This window comes from Centroberyx affinis, unplaced genomic scaffold (genome assembly GCF_046629955.1).
Source record: "Centroberyx affinis isolate AG114_WGS23_722 - 3 ecotype Tasmania unplaced genomic scaffold, CSIRO-AGI_Caff_v1 ptg002993l_1, whole genome shotgun sequence".
NCBI classification, from domain to species: Eukaryota; Metazoa; Chordata; class Actinopteri; order Beryciformes; family Berycidae; genus Centroberyx; species Centroberyx affinis.
The window spans coordinates 10,610-28,006 of NW_027281097.1; the positions used below are offsets into that span (position 1 = coordinate 10,610).

General features: G+C 41.0%; 2 protein-coding genes and 1 non-coding gene across 3 annotated transcripts; 2 read left to right on the top strand and 1 right to left on the bottom strand.

Moving 5' to 3' along the window:
* Positions 1 to 1,294: 1,294 nt before the first annotated feature.
* On the bottom strand, positions 1,295 to 13,843 carry LOC139659000 (GTP-binding protein 2-like). Its single transcript, XM_071537200.1, has 12 exons — positions 13,468 to 13,843; positions 12,274 to 12,300; positions 11,069 to 11,253; positions 10,701 to 10,809; positions 10,375 to 10,572; positions 9,840 to 10,014; positions 5,518 to 5,737; positions 5,175 to 5,310; positions 5,006 to 5,064; positions 4,737 to 4,908; positions 3,675 to 3,839; positions 1,295 to 3,453 (listed from the first exon to the last, which is right to left on the bottom strand). Exons 1-12 carry the CDS (start codon positions 13,660 to 13,662, stop codon positions 3,271 to 3,273), a joined length of 1,824 nt encoding a protein of 607 aa, XP_071393301.1. The 5' UTR covers positions 13,663 to 13,843; the 3' UTR covers positions 1,295 to 3,270.
* On the top strand, positions 8,678 to 8,760 carry trnal-cag (transfer RNA leucine (anticodon CAG)). Its single transcript has one exon. It is a non-coding gene; the product is annotated as a tRNA-Leu (tRNA).
* Positions 13,844 to 15,175: 1,332 nt separating the features above from the next.
* On the top strand, positions 15,176 to 16,974 carry LOC139659003 (otoraplin-like). The gene is made up of 4 exons (XM_071537204.1): positions 15,176 to 15,394; positions 15,550 to 15,689; positions 16,501 to 16,611; positions 16,756 to 16,974. Exons 1-4 carry the CDS (start codon positions 15,280 to 15,282, stop codon positions 16,777 to 16,779), a joined length of 390 nt encoding a protein of 129 aa, XP_071393305.1. The 5' UTR covers positions 15,176 to 15,279; the 3' UTR covers positions 16,780 to 16,974.
* Positions 16,975 to 17,397: the final 423 nt, after the last annotated feature.

Consider the following 17,397-nt stretch of genomic DNA (forward strand, 5'->3'; position numbering starts at 1 on the left):
CGCCAACTATTTTGATAATCGGTTTGAGTAATTTTTTAAGAAAAATAAGTCAAAATTCTCTGATTCTAGCTTCTTAAATGTGAATATTTTCTGGTTTCTTTACTCCTCTATGACAGTAAACTGAATATCTTTGGGTTGTGGACAAAACAAGACATTTGAGGACATCATCTTGGTCTTTGGGAAACACTGATCAACATTTTTAATTATTATTTATTATTTTATAGAGCAAACAACTATTAATAATAATAATTAATGAATCAAAAAAATAATCAACAGATTAATTGACAATGAAAATAATCGTTAGTTGCAGCCCTAATCATTTCTATAAGACTGGCGAGTATACATTTGTCAAATGCAAATGGTCTGGGCATTTACTCAGCAATCAAAAATACACTATAGCAATTATGGTGAGATGTGCTTCTGTTTGTTTATGTGCATGTTAGTCAGAATGGCACTAAGAAGAGGCCATAGCTAATCTGACCGACACAGAGCACCAGCCCTACTGGTGGTGATAAGGTTTGGACACTTTAGAAAACCAGGGCTACTGCCTCTTTCACTTGGTGGATGTATTACTAAATTTCCCATAATATGTATATGAAAAGTTTAAAATTCTATCAGAAAGGCTAATTACAACACCAGGCCTCACACTGTCTTTGTAACTATATAACAAGGTGTTGCAGGTGAAGGGAAATGTTTATTCACACCAGAATTACACAAGTCTTGACTACAAAGGCATTATAAGCCTGATGCATATATAGCTTCATGACTAATGGATGGCCACAGAACATGCTTGCCTATAGCAAGAGAGCAATTGCACCATTTAGGGGTGAGTCACATACTTTTCTTTAGGCTACATTGTTTCTACATTGTTGTTTCTAGTGTGGTGCAATGCATGAGTGTTTTTGTACAGCCGAATGAGTGAAGCTGTTTCTTGTGTCTTGCATCAGCCAGGGAGCAGATTAGGAGGATCTGTAGCCTAGCAGGATAATAAAAAAGAAGGGGAAGCCTTGTACAACTCAGTTTATTGTACTGAGTCATGCTTTGTGCCATGGGAACCAGTAGACACCCAGTCAGTGGCTGATGACACAGTTACAGCAAAAAAAGAAATCAAATTTAGTCAAAGTGATATCAAAATTAAACAATCAATTGCAACAGCCATGGTAGATAATAAAACTTTTATTTATGTACACCATGATATACAAACTGGATCTGTACATAAATATATATCGTACTTCACCCAAACAATGATCAAAATATTACACTTTTCACACAGTTAAAAGGAAAAACAGTCCTTGCATTTGTGGTTGCAAAAAAGTGAAAGTGTTGGTGTCATTAAAAGGACTAAAACAGTCTGAAAAATGTGTTCGAAAGAATTTGTTAAATTTTAAACCACTACAAATCTATAAAATAAAAGACTCCTCAGATGCATCAAATCAAGTTTAAACATCTGATATGCTCTTTTTTTCATAAAGACTATAAAATATTTTGGTTGAAATACATTCTTTTTTTTCTCCCCTCTTTGAGTGCACACAAACCGTGCATAACGATAACAGGTGCAACAAAACAGGGCACATTTCAGTTGTCTTCTCTATCACAGATGTCAGTGAGACACCAATCTCTCTGCATAAATCAACATGCAATAATATAAGACATTGATAAGGCCAACAACAGCCTTGAACAAAGTGTAGTAATTAACATTTTTTTCCCTAAGTCATCTTCTAGATATCAAAAGCTATATCAAGGAGTAGCACCAACTTAAGTAGGTTTTCTTTACTAAGTTGTAAAACTTCGGGGTGTGATGGAAGGTTACTCGAATGGTAGTTCCATTAGGCACTGTGTTAAACCCCTTCATAATTAGTGACATCAGTAACTTAAGTGACGAGACGACATTAAGTACCTCACACACGATTGCTTTAAACAGGGAAGTTTTAACATCGCTGCACCGAGAGGCAGCTTCACATACATAATGCATAATCAAACACATCTCTTTGGGAAAAACATCCTTGTCTTTTTTCCTCAAAACTCCCCAAGTTTACAACAGAAACCTCCTCTGGAGTAATTCTGCGAGAGTGGAATGCTGTCTAATAGAAGATCTACACTGACCTGAGTAACTAAAGCACTTTAAAGACAGGCAATAAGACTATTAACTGTCTCACTGCACCATCCTGAGGCATTACTTGTGATTATAAACATAATTCTCCAAAAAAAATGAATGCCAAGGTGAATGCCAATGTGAGTTATCTTGGCAGGTTGACACACAAAAACAAGGTCAAGTTCTAACTGTGCATACCTTACGCTGCTCTCCTTCACCTTCATAAAGTGCCCTTGTCAGCAGTATAGCTCAGCAGTAGAGCAAGATGACCTTGGTCACGTCGCTTCTGAAAAGACTGACAAGCTGTGAGAACCATAAATGTTTCCCCATTCTTTCTGTCATCATCTCACATGATGAAATAGCAGAGTTTAAAAAAACAAAAATATGCTTCAGGAGTATTCAATCACAATGATAATCTGATTATAATATAAAGGCTTGTCCTTTTCAGTCAGGCACTATGCTGGTAACAGACAAAGATGCTGTGGGGTGATGAGAATGACAATGATGATGGAGGTTATACCTTGATGTCCAAACATCTCACATACTGGTAACTGCTGAGTTTGTAAACAATTGCCTGACAAACGTATATCAACACTATATTTCAGTGCGAGCGGCTCTATGCGTGCATCTTTTCCAAGTGTGTTTTAGGAGTGCAAGTGTGTGTAAACTGTGCAAGCAGCACTTCGCCGTGGGTGTGAGTCAGCAGTATGGTTCTTGATGACTGCTTTTATAGACTTGTTGCCATTCATTGATCTCTGTGCGCATTGTAATAGTGTTCTTGACACTATTTCACTTTGGTAGATGTGCTTAGTGACCAAGTTCAAGAGGTGGCTGAGGGGTTTCCTCTTATCAGTGTCATGAAAAGCAACAACCTAAAAAGCTCAGCACCAGAAAGCAGACTAAAATGCCAGCAGTTCTTTAAAAGGCTCAAGAGAGAGAATGACAGGAGCTTGGTGACAACAAGGCTTTGGAAAAGCTATACGATGAGATAAAGTGTGAGAAAACAAAAACGAAAACCTGTGAAAAGGATTTTCTGTGCAGAGATCAGGACAGAGCGGCCTTTGGAGAAAGCAGGATGTTATTTATGACGAGGAGAAAGACTTCCCTAAAGAAGCTGGTTTTGAAAGGGACGGTGTGTTCTGTTGTGGTTCTCCTGGACCCCAAACCTTTTCTGGGCTCTAGGCCTCCTCATCCTCACTGTGGGATGGCTGGTACTGGGCAACAGGCTGCAACTTCGTGACATGACCGATGCCTTTGGTCACGCCCTCTCTGAAAAGCAGCTTGGCCCCCACCTTCAGGTATTCTGGGTGCTTGATGAACTTGAAGCGAACCACCGCCTTCTCTCCTGTTCTCAGCTCCTCCTGTGGTAAAAAGACAGATGGATGTGTGACTAGGAAGAAAAGAGAAGGCATGAAGAATAAGATAATTTGCAAGAGAACCAGAGACACCGATCTGCAAGTGAATGGAAATCCAACCTGCTCTCAATCACAGGTTGGACAGCATTTGCATTGGGTTTGCATTAAGAACTTAGAAGAAGTAGAGGACAACTTCCCCAGACAGGAATGATTGTGGAGGAACTAACCTTGCCGTGCACAGCCACCACAGTGGCGGTCTGTCTCACGTTGCCAACATGCACAGTAACCTGGAAGCCCTTGTGGAAGGTCTTGGCATGGAACAGCAGCACAATCTCAGCCTCAAACAGCCAGCAGATGGTAGGGTCCATCTCTGGGCTCACCATCACCATGCCCTGAAAGAGGAAAACACATTGACATTGTACGCATATACTTTAAGGTTCAGTATGTAACATGCTGAAATCTAGTTTGGTTATAAGCATTTATCAATACACAGGGAGTGATGTTGCTATCCCTTGTGCCATAATCCAGGGTGAGCATTCATACAGAGGCCAAATTCAGGGTTTAACAGAATGATATGCTACCATGCAAATAAGTACCATAGCAAACATATGTAAATTTACAAGACCATAAGACAGGCAGAAACATTCACTAGCTACCTACTCTCACTCACGCTTTCAGAGTGAGTGTGGGCAAGTAATGACCTATTCCACATAAATTGTGATATTAGTACTTTGACACTCAATTGCAAAAGTTTGTTTCATGGTAGTCGTTTAGATGAACCCATTAAATAATTGTCAGGTTAACCATTTGGCATCATCTTCATCTTGTGGTCATTGCAGTACTGTGATGTCTTTTTCCTTGGATTTTCTGTTAATGAAAAGTTCATCTGTAGGTATCGGTCTTTTCTGTGTCTGTTCAGCCATGGTGGCTATCGCTGGTCATGCTAACTACTATCCAGTTATTTATTTCAAACAAACTGCTATTACTGCTGCCAGAAATGCAAAACACAACACTTCCTGTGTGGCAGAGGATTTTTCCCAGGAAAGACCGACCCGACTCCGGGAGTTCAGAACAGCAAAAGATTTCATGAATTGGGTATAGGTTGAATCACTGTTGTGTTATGTGAATCAGTGATAGAGAGTAGCAACTTATTTATTTGACATTTATTTATGTGAAAATGTTGCAGATTACTTCTTTAAGCCCTAAAACACACACTCTTGCTGACATTTTATTGAGACAGGGGAACACTGTGTTGTCTTGAAAACAAACACAAACATGAAGTGTCTGACCTTGCGTAGTAGTGACCGGTCGAAGTCTCCCAGTGCGAGTGTGGCAGCCTGACCGGCCCTGAGCACCCTGCACGCCGAGCGGTTCCTCTGGATGCTGCCGACGGTCAGCTTGTGGAACTGGCCCGAGTCCGTAGGCCCTACCACCAGCTGCTCTCCCTCACGGCAAATACCACTGTACAGCCAGAGAGAATATGAGGTTACGGCCCGTATTACCCCAGAAAATGCAAGTTGGAAAGAAGAACAAGAGATAAGCATTTCACCACACTGACCTGTATAGAGTACCTCCCACCACGGTCCCCACCTCGGGCACTGTGTAGATCTCATCCACCTGTAAAAGGATGTACACTGCTATCAATCACGTTGTCAAAAGCCTGTACCCCTGGGTGCCGGCTGACTGCTTCCGTGCGTACATGTACAGTACTTGTGTCTCAGACCCACCTGAAACTCGGTCAGCTGTTGCATAAGCTCCTCCTGCTCCTTGCTGTTGCTGAGGGGAGGGATGATGTTGAAGAAGACCTTGAGCAAGTCCAGGCTCTCTCCAGACACACTGGACAAGGTGAAGATAGGCGTGATGCTGCCAAGGAGAACGCAGTCATGTGAGCGGGATATACAGAAATATCACTGTCACCACACAGAAACACCACTTCAGTTTTGTCACATATTAAAGGTGTTCCACATTACAGGGAGAACACATACGCCAATATGTATAAAATCAGCAGGCTGATATACTTTTATAAAGGTTGCTGTGATACATGACTACAAAGCAGCATATGTTTCATACTTGGGCGACTGGGCAAACTGCTGTGCTGCCGTGACGGCGTCGTCTGTGCTGTCTACGACCAGAGGCACCTTGTTGCAGCCCGGCTGCTTCAGGACGCGCTCCAGCTGCCGCACCGTGCGGTCCACCGTGGCCCGAGTGCACAGGTCCACCTTACTGACCACGATGAATATGGGCACCTTCAGGGCCATGGCAAGCCCCAAGTGCTCCCGTGTCGTACCAGCTGGAACAGAATAAGAAATGAGATGGGATGGGGATTAAGTTAGGCAGAGTAGGAGATAGGTGACAATGTCCATTTCATTACATGGAATCGACCTTACCCACACCACCTCACATCCCCAAACATACTCTCACATGGACGCACTCACAAACAATGTTTCTTTCAGGCAGTTAGCATGACACTCCTATCCAGAACGATTTACAATAAATAAGCAGGTAGGGATTCAGTATCTAGCTTAAAGACACTTCAGTTCAGGGACATTCTCTCTAGGCACTAGGTCACCCTGCTGCATTTTCTTGCAATCCGTCTGCACCAATTAACTGGGTCAAATTCCTTATGCACCCATTGCACTTGGCAAATGAAAGCGGTTCTGACTGATTGCGTTTTATAGGATCATTAACATATTAAATACGTCATTGGGTATGGAGAGATAACCCTGTTGTACTGACTGAGGACTAACACAATGGCTCTGCACTCACTGAATAGCAAACACCTCTGTTGAGGGTATAAAGAACTTTATATCCATGCAGCAAGGAAAAGGGCTGTAGTGACAGAAGATAACATTGCTTATCTAGACGGTTAAACTCAGTGGAGTCTGGGGGTCAGGAGACCATGTACACAAACTGATAAGACCAGGTAAAATGATCCATGACGTATGATTATGTCACCAGAGAGGCTAGCACTGTAGGAACAAATTCAGCCATATCCAAACCATCCAAGTATGTCACTAATGCCTAGCTTGTGCATGATGCCCAGTGGCTTCTCACAGGGAACGCAGAGGCCACAGCAGCAGTGTCCTCAAAGGTGCAGGCTTGCAAGGTGGGTCATGTTGCCTTGTAAACAAAGTTGGCGGCACGTGAGGGAAACAGATAGGTAGGTTATGTCTCGGTCCGGAAATAGGCCTCAAGTAGGCCTAGATCACCAAAGAGTTCAGGGACACTGACCCATAACACTCATTTACAGGCTGACAGAGACCCAAAATACATTCACCTCTCATCAGCTGAGCAGCAGATTGCTTTGCCAGCTGGGAGACATAAACATAGGCGGAGACCTTTCACTCAGGTCAGTCGGTGTGTGTGTTGTGCTACGTGCGTTCCAGGTAGAGGTCTATGGGAAATATCCTCATCCTATCTGTGCCATAAATGTTGTTATAGCATCATAGAATGATACAAGATGGTTACCCGCCCTTTGGCTTTTTGGCTCGTCACAGATACAGCCCCAGACTTGCCCTATGCATTACACAGATCAATTTCTCTGTTTCATAATTAAAGCCGTAGCTCTTGGGTTGCAGGCACCGTGTCTCCTGTCTGTGTGTTATGTAGCTAGAAGATGCTCCTCATTCTTGACCCATTTTCCCTCAGCATGTCCTATTTTAGAACGCACCCCCCAAACACAAAAGCACATGCAGTACTAGTATAAAAATTCAAGCTAAAAAAAACCCCCAAAAAAACAACACCAAATATAAAATATGCTAAATTAAATTAAATATGCTGCAGACTGTATATGGGTATGAGACTAGACTTTATACTCTGATTTCTAGTTTGGGAGAGAACTGTTCATGTTGACAAATTGTCCTTGGTGCATAAATAACATACCGTGAACCCTGAAAAATGAGTGGTATTCCCCTTTGAAGCCTATTTAAGTGTTTCCTCTGCAGTTTTTTTTTAGGGAATCCGTTTTGTTTTGATTCCACATCTGTGCCCATTCTGATCCCCACCAGGCTGGAGTGCTAAGAAATGAATTTCCTTGTATACTTATCATGATAAAAAAACATTCATTCTAAACACTAGGACTATTTATTTTTCCTTTAGAGAAATTATTTTAATTTTTAATTTCTCCAGCGGTGGTGGTAATTTTCCTGCTGTGGTGGCATATCACTGCTGAAGGAATATAAAGAAAACACTGCCTATTTACTTTAAGGCATCGGGAGTTTCTTTCATCATTACCTACCGACTCTAATTTCTTTAGTGATAAGCTGTACCAGACGATACTGGCTTACTTCCCCTTCTGGTTGTGTATTTATTTGATTATGTGGTGAAATGTTCCTGAAAGTGAAAGTGAAGTTATGTAGTGGATATATATGACAGAGCTACACCTGCTACAACAGATGCTGAGTTCACGGATTAGCATAACTTAAACCACAGAGGGGGAACTGATCAGTCAAATCATCTGCTGCAGTGTTTGGTTGGAATGAAAGCCTGCATACTCTTGACTCTCTTTGAAGCTTGGTTGAGAACCACTGAGGTAAAGCGCAATAACGTTTGGACCGTTTTTCTTTTCCTGTTGTTATTTTTGTACTGCTTTTCGCTGTGAAGAAAAATCCCCCTTGGTGAAACGTCTACCAATATTTTGTACATAAAAACTCAGCAGTGTGTGGAATAGTGTGCAGAGTGAGGTTTAGTGAACTAAACATGGGCAAGTTTCTTGTCCTATCAACTCTTCCCAAGTGCAGGACTGCTCTTTTCCAAGTTAAGTTCATGATATAAAATGTAAGAATGGAGGTGTGGGTTTGAATTTGCAAGATCAATGAAACACAATATAGGCACCTGACCTCATCACAAACCCAAAAACTGTCAGCCATACATTAACAGTAGCTGAATATAGGTATCCCAAATATCTAAAAAGGCCAGAGAGCTGTGAGTTGTAGTGCTAACTAAAGAGTGTTGTCTCCAAGGCTCAGGTTTAGACTACACGCCCCCTCCACACTTCCTAAAACAAGAAAAAAAAAAAACTTCAGAGTGCTTGCCCTTGCTATATCATTCATGGCTAATGCTTCAAAAGAGACAGCGAAAACAGAGATTCCTTTATATACACAGAGGAGGATCACAAGTTACTACACAGAGGGTTTTTATCTGGGCCTGCTTGCTGCGCCACCCACCTACCCCCCCCCCTCCCTCCCTCCCTCCCAGTCATCTGGCAGAGTTATTTTCACAGCACAGATAAGTCAGGATGGCCGAGCGGTCTAAGGCGCTGCGTTCAGGTCGCAGTCTCCCCTGGAGGCGTGGGTTCGAATCCCACTTCTGACAGAAACCTTTTTGCCAATTCCTAGCAACCGACCATTTGGTCCTAGTAAACCAAATAGGGCGCTATTGCGACATACATTGACAGCTTAACAACAAGTAAGGCTAATATACATACAAGCAAAGAGATCTGTCTAGCCTGTCCCACCAGTTTTCGCAGCTCATATTTCAACTATGTCCAAGGAGTCTTATACGGGCTCCTGCTCTCATTCTCACTGGCTGAAGTCAGGGCTGGTGAAACCCACATTGCACTAAGACAACACCTACTAATCCAAGGAACTGCAAAAAAGTAATATCAATAAGCAGAAGGCAAAACCCTGTAAGAATTTGGTCAAAATTTCTGTGGTGGCTGTTAAGTGCTGTCTACTTTCTGCAAAGTCAGCAGCATCGACTTACTCAGTCTTAGCTCACTGACCCAGCTGCAGGTCTCAGGTTCACCAAATCTCCATGGGACCAAACACAGAGCTACTGGTGGGTCAGGGTCAGACATGAATGGAAGGTATTTGAGATATTCTGGGACTAGTAGTGGCGGGCAGAGGGGAGGGGGAGGGGTAGGGCAGTTATGGTAGGGAGGGTGGTCTGTTACATAAGCTCAGATATCACATGTTTGTAAAGCGCTAAGTTACATCTACTGCAGGGTGGAGGTGTGGTGTACACAAACATAGGTAACAGTGTGTCAGACTGCCTCGACAAGTGTGCCGTGCTATTCCGTCTTTTACCAGCCTGTGTCCCAGTGACAGACTCACCTTCAACCTGGCTTATCTGTTGAATAGTCGAGTGACCAGATAAAGTGCACGCAGAGATAAAAATACTTTTTGGCTGACTTAAAGGGGAATGCCATCCATTTTCAACAGTAAAATATGTCTTTCTCTACCCTACGGAGAGTACTGTGAGCATAGACAAAAAGTTCCAATCAGTTCTAGAGCCAGAATTGTCAGGCTCATCTGTGTCAGGTCACATTAGCAGCAAATTGTCTCATATTTTACTACTGAAAATTGGCGGCATTCCTCTTTAAGATGGTACTGTTTATTTATCCTGCGAAATACAGATAGAGGTCTTAAAAAATTATTAGAGCTGTTACTCACCAATGCCAGTATTTGCGCTGACGACCAGCATAGCGAAATCAGGGCAATAGCTGGTGAGGCCAAAGATAGTGGTCTTCAGGTACTTGTGGTGGCCCGCCAGATCAATGAATGTGATCATTTTAGAGGCACTCTCACAAATCTCCTCTGCTGTCCGAGACTCGCTGTAATTCACAACCTGGGAAAAGATAAATAAACACTGATGTCTGATGTTGCAAAATGGGCTAAGGGACAATTGTTATTAATTTGGAAGTCTAGGTTTAGACATTAAAATGAATTGCAGATGCAGCGGTGTGATGGATAATACATTGTTACATTAATATTACATTGAATGAGACTCATTCTCTCCTCTTCAAATCTATCACTATCACCAGAACCGTTTTCTTGCCTGATCTGATTGAAGACCCTAGTAAGTCAATCCAGTAATTACCATGACATAATACATTTAACTTGTTGTGCTGCTATTTATGACAAATGCTGTAAGAGTATACGTCTAGGGCACACACTATTTGTTCTCTGGTGCTCTATCTTATCTCACCTCTCCTTTACTATTGAAGCCGAGGATCTCAAAGCTTATGCTTGAGGTGCGTCCGGTCTGGATCTCATGGAGATGTCTGAAGAGGTTGAGCCTCGCTCTCCCCCGTCCATTGTCTAGCTCGCCCTGCGTCAAAACACCCAGCAGTGTGGATTTGCCCGAGTCCACGTTACCCAGTACGGCAACCCGAAGGTCCAAGAACTGAGGGGAAATACACATAGACAAAAAGGGGTTAAAACAGTCAGACAGTTTTAAAAACGAATGAATCAGCAAAACAAAACAATAGCCACAGCCTAAAAGCAACATGGCGCCACAGTGGCTCTACTTACCTGCTGGTCGTCTGGCACCTTGCGAATGAGGACCTCAGCAATCTTACGAGGGACGTCAGAGTCATACTCCACCTCTCGCTCTCTGAGAACAGTGATGTCAGCTCCAACTCTGAGAGAATGGTTAATAAATACACCATTCAAAATCATGTAGCATCTATTCCTGTATTCATATGACCAATAAAAAAAACAATAAAGTATGGTATTTGATTTGTGTAATCACAAAATGATTACCTATCACTCAGAGCGGACCTATGCAGATTTGAGATTGACTCAAATAGTTTTTTCATGGCAAAATGTTGTTCAATACCAAACAAAGGAAGCACTGAAATGGCTCAATGTCAGACAGTGATGATACTTTCTGGCCTTACTTCTCTGCCATCCTATGGAGGGTCTTCAGCGATGCTCTCATGTCTTCCTCGGACAGTCCCACCAGCATGCCATTGTCCTCAACACCAATCTGATAGACAGCTTCGCCTCGGCCCTCCTGCAGCCGCCATTTCATTTGTGTAGCCAGATGCTCAAAGCGGTATTGCGTGGGATTCACCAGCTTCAACTAGACAAGGGGGGGAAAGACCTCAGAAATCAGTGCTGCACTCTAACCTAGTCTATGGGTAGCCGTCCATTTAAATGGGGTCTAGTCAGTGAATAACATCCTAATATATTAACTTAATAATATTAGAAAGGAGTACTGTAGGCTAGAAAGACGAGCCTCTTGTTTATGTGGTGGGAAAAGCAGCTGTCCATATCATCCTAAAAATGCTCTTGCTAATCCACTGTGGTGTTGGTTTTCCAGGGTGGATCACTTGCAACGTGCAACTTACATACTGCTGACAGCTAATTGTAATGATGATTGACCTACACCTCTGAATTAAATAGTACTGTTAGCAAGGTAGCTTCAACATAGGGCTGCAACTAACGACTATTTTCTCGATTAATCGATTAGTTGTTTGGTCTATAAAATGTCAGAAAATGGTGAAAAATGTCGATCAGTGTTTCCCAAAGCCCAAGATGACGTCCTCAAATGTCTTGTTTTGTCCACAACCCAAAGATATTCAGTTTACTGTCATAGAGGAGTAAAGAAACCAGAAAATATTCACATTGAAGAAGCTGTAATCAGAGAATTTTGACTTATTTTTCTTAAAAATCTTCTTAATTACTCAAACTGATTAATTGATTATCAAAATAGTTGGCGATTAATTTAATAGTTGACAACTAATTGATTAATCGATTAATCGTTGTAGCTCTACTTCAACAGACTAACAAATGACAATGTTTGGGTTTACAATGAGATGAGAGCGCAGTATAATATAGCATTGGAAAAAACAGGCGTTGAATAGGGGGAAAAAAATATCTTTGAATTTTAAAGTAGATATACAGAGATAATTTCACAAAATAATTTTTTGCCATTTTTGTAGCAATCCCACCCACCATTAAACCCCGCTCCCCTCAATCCCACATATCAGGCACCCTAACAAATACAAATAAAAAAAAACAAAGGTTCAATGTAAGTGGACTGAATTGTTTTTAACTGATGTGGATCTCACACACCTACTGTAACAGCACTTTTGCTTACCTTGTACTCTATATTGCCCTCTTCAGCCTGACAGAGAGAGAGAGAGAGAGAGAGAAAGAGAGAACAACAGCTGTCAGACTGTAGAGAAGTGAGACAATAGGCCATTGATTTGTTAAAAGACACAAAGAAAAGCAATCTGACCGAATGAGCGGTCAGTGCACTAGTGTGTGAATAGTTACTGAGAGCTGTTCAAAACGACCGATAGCTTAGCTAGTCTTTATGTATGGTTATTTACCAGACAAAGGACATTAATGTAGAAGTGTAAAAGTCAATATTCTCAAATAGGGAAAAGTCTCCCATTCATACCAACAACTATGATCATTACTACAGTACACTATGTAGGGCAGTGGGTCTGCTTACATGCTGGTACAGATCAGCTGAAACAACAATTGGAGCCGTGCATGTTCAGACATGTCCCAGGGGCAAGAGTTACCAGAGTTAGCTGTAATATCCTTTATTGTTACTAGAGATAATGCTAACCAAAAACAATCTGTAATCCATACACAACAATGCAGCTGATTTGACCTAAATCTTAAATTGAGCTTTAGGTCTCTAGCTCAACTCAAATTTCTGAGGGAAAATACGATTAAGTTAATCACTGAGTAACTTTAAATATATAATACTGCACAGGTGCCATTGATTACTGTGTAGTTAAGCAATCTACAGCCCCGTACTTCAGTGTACTTCAAGGACATTGTAATAGTATCGTTAGCTAGCTATGAGTAGACCAAGCGCACTCCCTCCCCCTGACGATATTTACAAACACAGCTGTTCCTCCTCTACTAGCCGACTTCGTCAACAAATGACGATAGCAAGCGGCAATATTGCACTTGTAGATTTTAATTTGCTTCTGTATTAAAATAAAAACACATTAACTCACAGCTATGATTGTAACTACAGAGGCTAAATAGCTAACGTTAGCTGAGTAAGAAATTCTCATTCATTTCATTCTACTACCGACTACGTGTCACTGGATGCAAATTAACTTCGCGGACATTTGTTAAGGTTAGGGTAATGCTGAGGACAGGACAGGAAATGCAACAGATAATGCTAGATTACTACACGACCCATGCATCCCAACACACACACACACACACACACACACATTTAGTTAATAGTCTGAATAATAAATAATGCTAGCTTGAGCAAGCTTCCCCGGGCTAGCGGCAGCTATGTGGGCTATTTCAACCTTACCTCTGGAGGTAGATATGGGGGGTTATTGCTTGGTTTTAAGTTTCGAGACGATCGACCCTTTGCTTTTTTGTAATTCTTTGCACAAGTTTTTTTAGGAACTATCCCAAAGCCATTTCCCGGGTTAGATCCAACTCCTTGAGATCCAGAACAATGTCCAGTTCCTGAACCAAAAAGCTCTGATACCCGCGTATCCATCAGCTACTTTAGGACCTCGCTTACCACTACCTGGATAAAAATGACGTTAAAATATTAAATTATAACATGCAGGCTTTTATGTTTAAATGCAATTCGCCTGCTGGTGGTAGCTTTACAGTTCCTAAAACAAAACAAAGCAACAACCCCCCTCTTCCAACCGGACAATAACAACACCGTCCGAGGCTCGTTTTGAGTTTACAGTGAATTTACGTCAGAACCCTAAATGTCAACGGGTGTGCGTGATTTGAGCAACAAGACCGCCCGGGTGAACGGTGCTTTTGCTCGTCTGACTAACAGCAGATGGCCTGTAGCCGGAAACTCCGCCCATCTAGCCATCCAGTGTCAACGAGCATACACATACAATGTTTTGCGATCTTTTGCATCAGACGAATAAGGAAATAATTGCATTGGTTTACACCTCCTCGGTTTACACTGCCAGAGACTGTAGAAACAACTTGTTTACAACAACAGTGATGCCACCAACACCGAAGAGACCTTTAGACCTGAGGCCTTTAGATCTAAGGCACATTCATTTATAGAACTGCAGTACCTTATATTTTGCTCATTGATTTGTTATGTTAGGCCTTAACTGGGAATACCTCTTAATTTATGAATTCATATATTCAGTGATGTACTAGTAAACAAAAAAATGGCTAAATGGTGACATCCATAATCTGTATCACAAGGCCAACAACAAATACAAAAAAACAACAACTATAATTCATTAAAGTATTGATTCATGACTTCTCCCCAAAAGACAATATGTTCATACAACATACATCAGTCTGATGCTTCTTACTGCGTTCAGTATGTTTTCACTTTCTGTTATAGGGATTTCTGACAGCCCAAAAATGTGGGTAAACTATGCCACAACAAAATAAACAAGGTTGATAATAAACAAGGGTCAGGTGGGTGTACTTTCTACTAATATTACATCTCTACATACATTATTAGATATCATATTATATTGCTAGGAATAAGCAGGTATGGAAAAATGGATGGATGGATGGTATGGCTGTGGACGGCAGACCATAGCTAGTAAACAATAATGCCATCTGGTGTTCGCTTGAAAATATGACACATCTTATTTATACACTAGCCCAAACTGAGTTTGGGAATCCCTGCATTAGACTATATATATATATATATATATATATATATTTACATATTGCAAATGCCATTGCCTGTTGCAAACTGATGAATGTTGCATGTTTCATAAAAATGAAGCTGTCCAGGCCCAAGACTTTACTGGTACAGTTTGTCATCAGTGCAGATCTGTTGAAGGAAATACATGCTGTATTTCAAGGTGTGAACTTCAGCTGCTATTTTGTTTTAGAAAGCTCAAGCCATCCAGTTAACATAATAATCCATGACTGTTTCTCACGGCAAAGAGACTGAGAGTTGAGAAAATGCAGCCAACTCCCCTGTGGGAAAATAATAGTTTCAGAGTGTGGCATTGCTGAAACTCTACACTGATTGGACGGAGAGCCTGTGATGTAGGGGCTCTGCCCATTCTATCCTGGCTGAGAGAAGTGTGTGGGGATTTTTACAGCCTCTCACATACTTGCACATTTACACGCACAAAACACTCTGAATCTTTCTGTTCTTTTGGCCAGAATGAATTCTCCACCGGTGATTCTGCTCTGTGTGGGACTACTGTACCAGACCTCAAGTGCTGTCCTCATGGATAAACTAGCAGACAACAAGTTCTGTGCAGATGCAGAGTGCTCATGTAAGTCAGAAGACCATCAAGGAGACGTATGATGTTGTGTGTGCAGTTTTTGCAGTCCTGAGAACTATTGTGGATGAAGGTCATATTGAGAAATGGAATTGGTAAATGTATCTGTATATTTCCCTTGACTCTAATTGTTTTCTGTGCTTTATTAGATGCTCTCTCCATGGCTGTGGCTTTAGATGACTTCATAGCTCCTGATTGCAGATTCATCAACATCAAGAAGGGGCAGATGGTCTATGTGTATTCTAAACTCATACCAGAGGAGGGCGCTGGAGTCTTCTGGTCGGGAAGTGTATGTGCTTACTCATTTGAACTTGCCCAAGTTATTTGGAAGTTACCAATGCATGCTCAAGATCAGATGAAGAATTGGAATTGGAAAAACCTACAGGAAACAATTGGAATTGAACTGGACTGTCAGGAAGTTGAACTCAGTGAAATTCAGTGAAATTCTATGTTTTTTTCTTACCACATATCTGCGATTACACATAGTGTTATACAGTATATTATCAATATTGAATATTATAAAAGTTAAAGGTACCTTTGAGGTGGTATTTGATGCATAACATGTAATGGTAATACATACATTATGATTCATTGAATGTATTTGATTTGTTTAACTGTCCTTTATTCGACTCATAATGTTTGATTTATAATTTTTAGCAAGTCAAGACAACCTCTCCTAGAAATGGAATTTCATGGAAATTAATGGAATTCAATTCTGTTTCCTTTCATTCCAAATTCAATTCCAATGCTGTTTCCTTGGAGGTGGGTGCAATTCCAATTCCAATTCCAATTCCAGGAATTAAATTGGAATTTCCCATGCATTCTCAATTCAATTCATGAATGGGCCCAACCCTGCATGGCACAGAGGGATGTGCAGCAGCTGTACCAAACCAATATGAGCTTACTGGCCTTTCTGTCCCATGCAATATATCAAGAAAGACATTTGGTTAAATCTTATATTTAATTGTATCTGGAATGAGCAAGTATTTGATTTGTGCAGAATGTTTCATTGGCATTCATGAGCACGTTAAAATACAGAGGGCATACATAATCTGGTCTATGTTAATGTATGAGAAAGTCAATGTTATTTTCACTGGCAGGTTTATAGTGAGCGTTATGTGGACCAGATGGGCATCATCGGATACTTCCCTGCGACCATGGTGAAGGAGACTCACAAGTTCAAAGAAGACACGGTTACCATTCCCACAACTGTGAGTATATAAACAACTGTCAAAGAGATACATATTTGCCTTTAATAATTTTTCATTGTCTAGTTACTTTCTGTAGTATTAAGTGGTGACCAATGTTTTATTTTATTATATTTCACTTTTGTTGTTGTTTTGCCTTTCTTGCAGGACATGGACTTCTACTGTGTTTAAGACATGACAGACTGAAGCCTTTCCTTCTCAAGTCTTTGCTTGTCTAGTTATTCAGCGATTATGTTGCAGTACCTATAGGCTATCATAAAGGACAGTAGAGAGTTAGTAGAAAGTTATTCTCCTTTTTCAAGTTTGTTCTTTGTACTTTGGCAGATGTTTTGCTCAATAAAGCACTTTCCTCATGTCAACTCAAAATGCTGATTATCATTTGAGAGGACAAGCATTTATTTTCAAGATTGCTACTGTAATATCACAGACACATAAAGGGACTGAAATATTCTTGTTTGTTGGAACTCCTGAGTATGTTTTGGCTATAGTAACAACAGGATATTTGAATAAAGACTAAACAGAAGTTCTTTATTTGAGATGTTATGAAACATCATACAATGACTGCAGTCGGAGCACTTAGTAAAGGCTGAATCACAGTGTTTCTGTGCATGTGTTTAATGTTTTAGAGGTTGGATTGAGAGACAATGTTGCATTAAACATTGGGCAGAAGAAAATTCATCTACTGAATGTAAAGTTATATGTGTCATATCTGATAGATAAATGAGAGCACAAAGGAATCTGCTTTGTCAGTGTCAATAAGTCAGTGATTCATTAATTGCTCTTTCGAGT